Raw genomic sequence first — 10,775 nt, 5'->3', positions numbered from 1 at the left:
AAGGGAAGAGTGTGCAGGCTACAATAATACACCCTGTAAAAGTTAAGGGTATGCTTGATTTGAAGTGACTTCAAATATTTATATATAAACAATTTATAAGTTTTGAGCACTAACAGCTTTTTTCTTCAAATATTATACATGTGTGTAACTCAACTAGAAAAATAAATGTGTCGAAACATTAAAAGTATATATTGTATAACATAAACTCACATAACTTATATTCATTTATTGGATGGGTGTAATTTTCTAAGGTGAGTAAATAAGTTTTGACACAGCCCGCAAGGAATTTGTTGAAAGAAAACTTTGTCAAGTAAAAATAGGAATCTCCAGGGTATCCCGTGACCGTTGCCTTGGCTCATAGTTGCCGTATCTACGGTAAGTTTTCGCAGATGCTCTGGTCACACCGCACTGCACACACACAGCGTAAACATTTTGTCGCAGAACCGAACACGTCAGCTACGCGGATTGATTGAAAAACAACTTTTCGAGCGCCCCGCAATTCCGATCCGTAGCAGCAGTCCATCCTGCGCCGTCCGCATCCGATCCGCGAAGTATCTTCCAGGGCTAAAACGTCAAGCGCAGCAGCAAAATGGTAAGAGTTCCGACCCGCACACACGCACACACATACACGTCGGCGATTTTGGGGCTTATCGGATTGGGGGATATTGTGTTCCGGAATTGTCATTAAACCTACATATCCATATCCATATCCGACTTGCAGGTACTCATTGCAGCGGCAGTCTGCACGAAGAACGGCAAAGGTGAGTTGGCTTGCAGATCTATCCCTGAAACACAGATCCATGTTAATAACAAATAACGTCTATGCACAGTGATTCTGTCACGTCAGTTTGTCGAGATGACGAAGGCACGCATCGAGGGACTTTTGGCCGCCTTCCCCAAGCTCATGACCGCTGGCAAGCAGCACACCTACGTGGAGACGGACTCCGTACGCTACGTCTACCAGCCGATGGAGAAGCTCTACATGCTGCTCATCACCACAAAGGCCAGTAACATTCTGGAGGATTTGGAGACGCTGCGCCTCTTCTCGAAAGTGGTGAGTTCCGGACTCGTGGCCACAAAACCAAGTGCTTAAACTGTCATCCTCTCATAAAACCCGCAAACAGATTCCCGAGTACAGCCACTCCCTGGACGAAAAAGAGATCGTGGAGAACGCCTTTAACTTGATATTTGCCTTCGACGAGATCGTGGCGCTGGGCTACAGGGAGAGCGTCAATCTGGCCCAGATTAAGACCTTCGTGGAGATGGACTCGCACGAGGAGAAGGTCTATCAAGCAGTGCGGCAGACGCAGGAGCGAGAGGCGCGCCAGAAGATGCGCGAGAAGGCCAAGGAGCTGCAGCGCCAGCGCATGGAGGCCAGCAAGCGGGGCGGTCCCTCACTGGGCGGCATGGGCGGACGCAGCGGCGGCTTCAGCGCCGACAGTTTCGGCAGCAGTGGCGTTAGCAGCAGCTCCGGCGGCTCCAGCGCCAACATCGGCATAACCTCCATCGACGTGGACACCAAATCCAAGGCGGCTGCGTAAGTCTCCCTTTCAATTTCATCTGGTTTCTCGGTTAATTGTAGCCATTTCATCAGCAGTAAACCAACATCGCGCAATGCCCTCAAGCTGGGCGGCAAGTCCAAGGACGTTGACAGTTTTGTGGATCAGCTGAAGAGCGAGGGTGAGAAGATTGCTAATTTGGCACCGGCGGCGTCCGCAGGAAGTTCCAGTGCTGCAGCCAGCGCCAGTGCAGCAGCCAAGGCAGCTATTTCGGCGGATATTCACAAGGAGAGGTGGGAGGTTCCCTCTTGATTTGCTAGTCCTTTATCTAATGCTGAACCTATCCTTCCAGTGTGCATCTGAAGATAGAGGACAAGTTGGTGGTGCGTCTGGGACGCGATGGCGGTGTGCAGCAGTTCGAGAACTCCGGCCTGCTGACATTGCGGATCACGGACGAGGCCTACGGCCGCATCTTGCTGAAGCTGTCCCCCAACCACACACAGGGCCTGCAGCTGCAGACCCACCCCAACGTGGACAAGGAGCTGTTCAAGTCGCGCACCACTATTGGGCTAAAGAACCTGGGCAAGCCGTTCCCCCTCAACACCGACGTGGGTGTGCTGAAGTGGCGCTTCGTCTCGCAGGACGAGTCGGCCATTCCATTAACCAGTAAGTCCGCATCTGGACCGCACTTTGGCTCTCCTTCACTCACGTTCTTGTGCCTCTCGCTCTTTTCCAGTTAACTGCTGGCCATCGGATAATGGAGAGGGCGGATGCGATGTGAACATCGAGTACGAGCTGGAGGCGCAGCAGCTGGAGCTGCAGGACGTGGCCATTGTCATACCATTGCCGTGAGTAGACGGTTGTTAATAATCGCAATAAGATTACTCATTCGTTTCGCTACTCTACAGGATGAATGTTCAGCCCTCGGTGGCCGAGTACGACGGAACCTACAACTACGATTCACGCAAGCATGTGCTCCAGTGGCACATCCCCATCATCGATGCCGCCAACAAGTCCGGCTCCATGGAGTTCAGCTGCAGTGCCTCCATTCCGGGCGATTTCTTCCCCTTGCAGGTGTCCTTCGTCTCGAAAACGCCGTACGCGGGCGTCGTCGCCCAGGATGTGGTGCAAGTGGACAGCGAGGCGGCGGTCAAGTATTCGAGCGAATCTATTCTGTTCGTGGAGAAGTACGAGATCGTGTAGGCCGCGCCGCTGGCCACGCCCACCTAAGTAGTACATAAATATACCTAGAAATCCATTATTTTTCCGGGGCAATTCGATGCGATACGATACGATTGATTCAACTGCTGCAGCATGTTAAAGATTATTTTTATATTTTTCAAACTTTGGATATTTATGGCGCGAACAGCTTCTCAAAGCGAGTAATTCCAAAAAAAAAAAAAGCAGAAAATCATAAAAACCAATTAATTAAACTAATTTTGTGCACTCCAAGCGCTGCGTATAACGGTATATAATAAATAAAAGGCAATTAGTTGTAATTGGCGATTGTTTTGTTTCGTGCGCTTCGTCACAGCCCCTTCATTTGGAGTATTTTTTATGTAAAATGCTATGAATAAACTATATACAATATACACAAAATTACTGATAACAGAAGAGGGTGTGTTGTTACTGATGGTTGGTAATTTTTCTTGCCGAACAGTAAACGTAGTTATAAAATAAATGAAAGTTAAATTTTTTAATTTGAGTGATGTTTTTGACATCAGGCCCACTGTATATCGTATTTTTGCTCTGGACCTTTTGGTATTCCTGACCTTTTCCGTGTTCGGTCACACTAGCCATTGTTTTGGTTATTTTCTTCTTGCTTTGTTTCTTTTCACTGCACTTGGTGTTCTACGTTGCGAATTAAAAGCCTCGCCCATGGAGCAGCAACTGGAGGAGGTCTTGGCGGAAATGTAGGGATCCCGCGGAGCATGAAGACCTCTGCTAATAACCAATATTACCTCATTGCAGCGCCGCGCGACAGGACACGGTGGGTGCTTTGCTGGCGAATCGTCAGGGATTGTGTCTGGGCAGTGAGTATCATTGTTCTTTAGTCTAATTAAGCGGTTGCCATAATGCCAATGGACTATGCCATTCCAGCCAAGGGAAACATAAACCCCAACGTATCCGGCATCGGAATGGCCATTTCCGAGCAGGTGGCTAAACTGGAGCCGAATACCACGGTTCCGGCCACGATCTGCCTGTACAGCGGCAACAAGTAAGTGGAGAATCCTTATCGATGGGGTGGACAGCAGTGGGTGTGCCTAGCTTAAGAGTTGGGAACTTATTCGGAGAAGCTTTGCCTTCCACTACGTCTCGGAAATCTTATCATTTTATACCTTTTCAACCAAGTTACGCGGGTTTTTTGTTTATGCTATTTGTAGAAGCCTATAGGCTATAGGTAGTTCTATTTGATACTTGCAGTGGTACAACAAGTTCGCCTTGAGCTTCGCATCATCATTTTATAGATTTTCAATCAAATTGCAAGGATTTTTTGTTTATGCTATTTGTAGAGAAGCAATCTTTATAGGCAGGCGTACTATAGGTATTTCTACTTGATTGTTATGATAGCACAACAAGTTCCAAGGAGTCTTAGCTTCATCTATTTCGAATGTATTTTCAACTAACGGATTAACTTTTTATTTCATATGATATTTATGAAATCTTATATTTGTTGAACCGTATTTATGTTGGTACTTCTATTTGGTACTGATAGTGTGGTACCTCAAGTTTCCAGAAGTGCTGGCCTCGTCTATTTCATCTGTATTCTCAATGAAGACAGTATTTTATTATTTATTTCATATTATAAATATGAAATCTTTTATTTGTTACACAGAGTTTATGTAGAAGGACTTACTTGTTAGCTTTACTTAATTCAACTATGTATGTATATTTCAAAAGAAATTGATATTACAGGATTATTTTATATGTTAAATATGAAATATGATCACAGTTTCAAATAATTACCACTTAAATAGTAATTGAGTGCTATTTTTTTAGGGAGTAGGATTTTATTTTACATTCTTTTCATCTCTACGATAGTAAGATATTTGTTGTTGGCATAGACCTAGGTGGCCCACATATTTTTTTTAATTGTCAAGTCAATGCCCATTTCTACCCCTGCAGACGCTGTGTGATCCAGAAGGATGGCGAGATCACGGGAGTGATCTTCAAGCAGCAGACGGCTGCGTCGGCGACCGCCGCCAGCAACTAACAGAAGCTGGGGCCTCAAGCGCAACTCTCAGGCCAAATACGCAAGTCAGGATACGGATACAAAGTCAGATGCAGATGCAGATACCAGATACAGATACATATATCTTCCAAAACGCGCCAGCTTCGCTCGATTCGTTTTAGATGCCCGGTGGCAGCGCCTGTTACATTTGTCTCTCGTTCTAATCGATAACCATAACCATTGTTTTGTACGACTCGCATAGCATTAAGCATTACGATTACGATTACGCATTATGCATCACGCATTAAGCACTGCTGTTAATCGCCATGTCTAATTCAGCCTAGCGCTATCACCATGTACATATAGACTTTGTACGATTAAGCTCCAAAAAGTGATCGAAGCATACATTTATATACATACATACATAAACCAATTACAATTATAGCAACGAAGCAAAAGCAAACCGGCGAACAAGCTTTTGAACTTGGCAGTTTTCTCGATTTCCAGCCGTAATTATTCAATCATAACGGCGTGGAGTGGTGTGGTTCGTGCTGCAGTTTCTTGCACATTTTCCGGGTTTGCATTTTGGGTTGGGTGCACCGCATCGAGGAAATGCCGCCGCCCACGTCATGTAAGAAGAAGTGGTACATATACGTATGCATAGACGTGGACATGGCATGCTGCATGCAACGAGGCAGCAACATCGCAGCGGTATCAGTAGTGCCAGCAGACAAATTGCCGCGCATTCCGCAGCCCACGAGCCATGGTTTCTGTAATACAGTCGAACCTCAGCAGTTTGTTTATTTTTATTTAAAGACAACTTTCTTAAGTTTTATTGTTCCCAAAGTATTCAATTTAAATTATTTGGTTTAAAAAAATCTAAATTCTAGACTCTTCAAATGGAAATGAAACTGTGAAGTATAGACTTTATATTATTTAGGCTTGAATCTATACTTTAATTTAAAGACAGCCTCTGGTATTCTCTTTAGCGGTACTAAAACCTACCTTTCTGTTTTTTGGGTATATTGTTCGATTGTTTTTTTGTTGTTAAATATTTAACAGCATAGAACAAAAATATCTCTTTGGTGATCATTTACTAGCATGGGTCTTTCCATTAGTTAGGAGAATATTTGTAACATATCTCCAGGAAAAGATAAATACGAACTCGATTTAGTTAGGGTTGACTGTATTTCGAAAGTAGTATGACAACACACAAAAATGTTCAACACGAACGGCGCCTAAAATCTATGGGAAATCTCCGACGGCACCTGATGTTAGTCCCGGTCTTGGGACCCAGGTCCCTGGTTCCTAGTGGTACCGCCAGGAGGAGGAGCTCGCTTGGCTGGTTTCGTGCCTTAGATGGGCAGGCCATGTGATGCAATCCCACCCATCACTTGCAGTGTAAATTTTAAAACTCCAGAAAATTAAGAAAACAAAAGAAAAATAAACCTGCGATACTCATGCACATCTGCCAGGAAAATACCCACTCTGTTTGTGGCTCGTGTTTACCTGTTGCACAGCCCCTAAACCCAAACAGCCTTGAACTTTCACCACGGGCCATTGGCGACCCACGTGTGGGGCGTCTAGCCTCCGTCTCCGTTTCTTTTTTCTGCCTTTTTCCCATTTCTGTGGGTGTCGAAAAGCTGCGGCTGTGCAAGGTAAATACCACAGAGACAACAAAGTTGATAAAACATGACAAATACAAAAAAAAATGAACACCGAAATTGGCAGCCAAGGTGCGTTTGTTTAGCCACCGCAGTAAAGCCTTCAACTTGAATTAAGCGTTCAATTGGATGGATCCACCATGGAAGCACAGAGGGTCTATCTAGGTGTTTTGTTTTCCATAGGTCAGAACTTTAGGTATCTTCACTTTTCGGAACCTTTTTCTGTGTTGAAACCCTTTATTACTCATATGCAGCGTTGATATACACACATAAAAATATATGCTATCATAATAAAATGATATGGGGCTTACAAAGATATTGTAAGCATACGTCAAGAATTAGAAAATGTGATATTTTTCGAGCATTAACCCACATTATTCGGGGTCATCAGGCTTGTGGTCTACACTCTCGCTTTTAAAGAACTGTAAAGACGACGAGAAAAACTGGTTACCTTTCCCCCAGCGAAAGTGCCACAGGCAAGATGATTCACGGTGCAGTCGAGAAGAAATTCCAAATTCCTCGGCGACCCGTTGCATTTTTCACATAGCTAAATCCGATTCGACCGGACCTGATCGAAAACCACTAAGCGAACAGCTGGCGAGCGTAAAGAATTACGATATGTGTCCGACATGAAAATTCCCCCCTTTCGGGACCACAACAAAAAAAGCTGAGTTATGACCGACCATTCCACATAAATTAGGTGAAGAAAAAATGCGATAAATAAACAAAGTACTCCCAAGAAATCAAAAATTCGACATTAATAGAGCTTTTTTACAAGAATCATAAATTATCCATTTTTACCGAATTCTTAATTACTATTTGTTCATTGTTTATAATAACAAATCTTTAAAATGGTTTGGATTGTTAGCTTAGGGTGCTGTCTTGATCTAGACTGGAATATTATATCTCGTTTAAAATTCGCTATCTTGGACCACATTTTAAAGCAACTTACCATTATAATTTTTGCACGCCAACCTTTAAAACAAATTTGTTCGTCTATCAACGAGTTTTAGCCTATTATGTATTTAAGTGATCTATTAATAATGGTTGTATCTTTTTAGCAATCGAAGCACAGAATTTGAATTTTATGTGCAGCCAAGCTGATAAACAAAAGTGTAGCCCGCAACACAGACAATCGATACGTATGATTGTGAATAGACCAATTCCATGCTTGATTGCAATTCGATTAGGCCAGTAATTGGTTTCACTTCGGGGTGTGGAAAACATCTGCACAGGGAAAATCGTAAGGGTTTTTTGGTATCACTTACAAAATCAAAAGTTAAACTGCGCCAGAAGAGTTGCTTGTATTCCGTATTATTATAAGGGATATTTTCATAAAAATTAATTTATATGAAATACCATTTGCGGCATCTATTTTCTCCCTGTGTACCCACCAACGAAGCTGGCGAACGGAAACGCAACCCGTTAGCGTTTCCATACGATACATGTCCATATGGGGCGCCAATCATCTCACCACTCATATTGCTCCGTTTTGGATAATTATGTCATGGGGAGTACGGCTAATCGCCGGCGCGAAATTCCCTTAGCCGATGCCAACTATCACGTCATCGCGTCATCGGTTTATGCTATACGCATACTATATCATATATAAGCTTTATGCCACGAAATGACGACATTTGGACTTCGAATATGTTGATTTTGTTTACATTTCTGCCGCTACGCAGATAGATAAATCGAACGCTTGGAACTGATATCCAAATGAGCTCAATGCGTTCAATAAAAGTTTTATGACTTGTTTAAAAAATATTATTTTTAGTCACATATTCTAAACTATTGGCTTCGTTTCACCTAAATTGAACAATCTTAATAAATAAGTAATTGGTTTTGGTAATACATTTACTGGTCAATTGTAGGTTCTTTAACTTTTAAAATGGGTTGATTTCAAACTGAGAACATTTTTAAGCATAAGGGAATAAATGTAACTTTATTGGTCAGGATTTTTAATAGGAATGCGTATTTTTGTTAAGATATTTAATATTTATCCGACTATCGTCAGAATCGAGAGTGAAAATAGTTTAATGGGCATAAATTTATGACTCTATTTCTTGATCGTGAACAAGTGGTAGGCGGGTCAGCAGGTGACGCCAAAACGCATAAAAATAAATAAATATATCTTAGTGACGCCGACTTCTTTTGAGAAATGCTGACGCCTGTGAATCATCATCATCGTTTTGGGGAACTCGATTTCGGGTCTTCGCCATATTTGGTTAATTTCAACACTGATTGGGATTATTACACAAGCATCATGAATCATGGGTGTTTTACTCGACCATATGCTATTTTTGTGTATGCAGCATCTTGTAAGGCCTAACTGGACATCTGCTTAGATAGTGCCAAAAAATAATCATTAGTTTTAAATATATCCAAGAAATAATTCAACCCGGCTTGAAGATGAGTTATAATCTTATTTTTTTACTTATTTATTTTTACATCACTATAATCTGTAGAATTTAAGTGCATTTTTTGCTGCAATTCGTTATCGGTAAGTGTGTCATCTTCCGTATCGGCTGTAAAGTGGTCTTTTAATTGTTTCACTTTGAGCGAAATTTTGCATGCGACTCATGGGAGTCGACTGTTTGTCTGGCCAAAGGCCTTAAGTGAGAAAAAAATACACACAATACCCCGATGTTATCTTTGCCTTTCCTATATTGACTCTCCCGATTCAGATTCTCGGGCGGCGATTGCATAATCGCGTCTGGCGAGTGTTTTGTTATAGATTTGGGTTCCGTGCACGCGGCATTACCTATAGATCGCATATAGTATCGCCCCACACATCCCAACTTTGCCTATATACCAGACAATTAAAACAATTGATGCGATTTCTCGCACAAATGTGCCAAACACGATCGTTCAATTTATATTTAGTCGATCGCCTTCATCCGTCAAATGATCATCAAGAGTTCCCATTTTCCCCCCTCCCTTTTTTCAGTCACGAACCAATGGAAAGAAATTAAATCGATTAAAAATCGATCAGTACATTTTTTCTGGGCTTCGCTTTTGTGACAAGACGAATGCAGGGGGCGTGGTGCGACTTGCATTATACTGATCGATTTTCTGAATACTAATATCTTAATCTTTGTAAAATAAAATGTACTTTGTATATGTGTTTTTTAAATTTAACTTGCTATTATAATAAATATACATTCATATGATATGACAAGAATTCATAGAAGTAAGATGTAATGAAGTTCGAAATATGTATGAGCTATACATCTTGTATGATAAATATTGATCCAATTTTTGTTCAGTGCCTCGGTATTTCGTCATCAGCCGAGCATCAGATCAGCATCATCATTAACATGCCGCCACCTCTTGAATCACTTTCTACTTTCACTGCTGCACACGCACACAATCGCACCACCGAAACGCAGACCAATGCATAATTTTCATTTCGCACTTGAACGTTAATTTGGCAAAAATTGACGTCAGCGTTGGCTGGTAACCCTTTGGCCCAAACAGACCATCAGATACTCTGTGTGTTAACTTGCACCTGTTACTATAACTTTTTCGATCACATCCCCAACATTGCGATGTAAGCGGTACATATATTTGTATATGGCATATACCTTAAGTGGATTCTGCGACGCAGATGCCTGAAATACCTGATCTTAGGCACTCGCTGATTGCTAATTACTTAGTTGGGCAAACACTTTTTGTATTTTTTTTTTTAAAGAACCCTCAGCTGATCACACAGATCGGTGCTTCCGCAAGTTGGCATTACAGCTGTTGACCGCAGGTGCAGATAAAGTACAGCACGGGGCACCTAAAAGTTCCTTGGATTTGGGTTTTGATTCTTAGTCGTACTTGGGAAAAATACAAAGTAGACCTTCAGATATAATGGATATTATCGGGAAGAAAGAAAATATAATCCCCTGTAATTCTTCGGAATATATTACATTACCCAGTTTAATGTAACAGATCATCTCAGCGCCTGTATTCTGTAAAAAGACACATATACCTTGTATAACCTGATCTCATGATAATTTTTTGGCTGCATCTTCAAAGTTTCTCTTTGACCAACACGTTATGTGGGGGCACGTAAAACTGATATACCTATAGGTACTTGTATATTGTCTGGTCGGGCTTATATCTCCTTATCCACTGACCTCGCATCGCAGGGCCAGCATCGCCAGTCGGCTGAGAAACATATGCGGTTTGATCTTGATCGCCGCACTAAGTTAACGCGGTCTGTAAGTATTATATAGTGAAGCAGTAAAAACCCACGATTGTCCAAGGTAAATAAATTCATCTAAATTAAGAGACATGCGCCGCTATTCTTGTTAACACTGTTAACAGCTTTAAAAGTTTGTATTTACAACAACAAAGAATTACCACTTGTTGAGATCGATGATATTTTCGCTGGTATGACGTCTATACTTATTCCACGGGTTAATGTGCCTTCGTTACGCTGTGTATTTA

At 42.0% G+C, this 10,775-nt stretch overlaps 2 protein-coding genes and 2 long non-coding RNA genes across 5 annotated transcripts; 2 read left to right on the top strand and 2 right to left on the bottom strand.

Annotated features, from left to right (window-relative positions):
- The first annotated feature begins 401 nt into the window (after window positions 1-401).
- Window positions 402-3,113, top strand: deltaCOP (coatomer subunit delta). Of its 2 annotated transcripts, none has more exons than XM_036820415.3 (8): window positions 402-592; window positions 722-761; window positions 831-1,054; window positions 1,125-1,537; window positions 1,598-1,792; window positions 1,852-2,165; window positions 2,236-2,347; window positions 2,408-3,113. In XM_036820415.3, exons 1-8 carry the CDS (start codon window positions 590-592, stop codon window positions 2,700-2,702), a joined length of 1,596 nt encoding a protein of 531 aa, XP_036676310.1. In that variant the 5' UTR covers window positions 402-589; the 3' UTR covers window positions 2,703-3,113. The 2 variants fall into 2 exon arrangements, with proteins under 2 accessions (XP_036676310.1, XP_036676309.1); XM_036820414.3 differs by having other exon boundaries at window positions 403-592; window positions 1,595-1,792.
- Window positions 3,114-3,258: 145 nt separating this feature from the next.
- Window positions 3,259-5,134, top strand: Lamtor5 (Late endosomal/lysosomal adaptor, MAPK and MTOR activator 5). Its single transcript, XM_017083392.4, has 4 exons — window positions 3,259-3,412; window positions 3,471-3,532; window positions 3,600-3,717; window positions 4,626-5,134. The coding sequence occupies exons 1-4, from the start codon at window positions 3,378-3,380 to the stop codon at window positions 4,711-4,713; spliced, it is 303 nt and encodes a 100-aa protein (XP_016938881.1). The 5' UTR covers window positions 3,259-3,377; the 3' UTR covers window positions 4,714-5,134.
- Window positions 4,491-7,183, bottom strand: LOC139353507 (uncharacterized). The gene is made up of 2 exons (XR_011604823.1): window positions 5,837-7,183; window positions 4,491-5,441 (listed from the first exon to the last, which is right to left on the bottom strand). It is a non-coding gene; the product is annotated as an uncharacterized lncRNA (long non-coding RNA).
- Window positions 7,184-8,261: 1,078 nt separating this feature from the next.
- On the bottom strand, window positions 8,262-9,303 carry LOC118878284 (uncharacterized). Its single transcript, XR_005014787.3, has 2 exons — window positions 8,773-9,303; window positions 8,262-8,675 (listed from the first exon to the last, which is right to left on the bottom strand). It is a non-coding gene; the product is annotated as an uncharacterized lncRNA (long non-coding RNA).
- Window positions 9,304-10,775: the final 1,472 nt, after the last annotated feature.

Source organism: Drosophila suzukii, chromosome X, assembly GCF_043229965.1.
Source record: "Drosophila suzukii chromosome X, CBGP_Dsuzu_IsoJpt1.0, whole genome shotgun sequence".
In the NCBI taxonomy this organism is placed as follows: Eukaryota; Metazoa; Arthropoda; class Insecta; order Diptera; family Drosophilidae; genus Drosophila; species Drosophila suzukii.
This window is presented reverse-complemented; position numbering and strand designations above follow the sequence as displayed.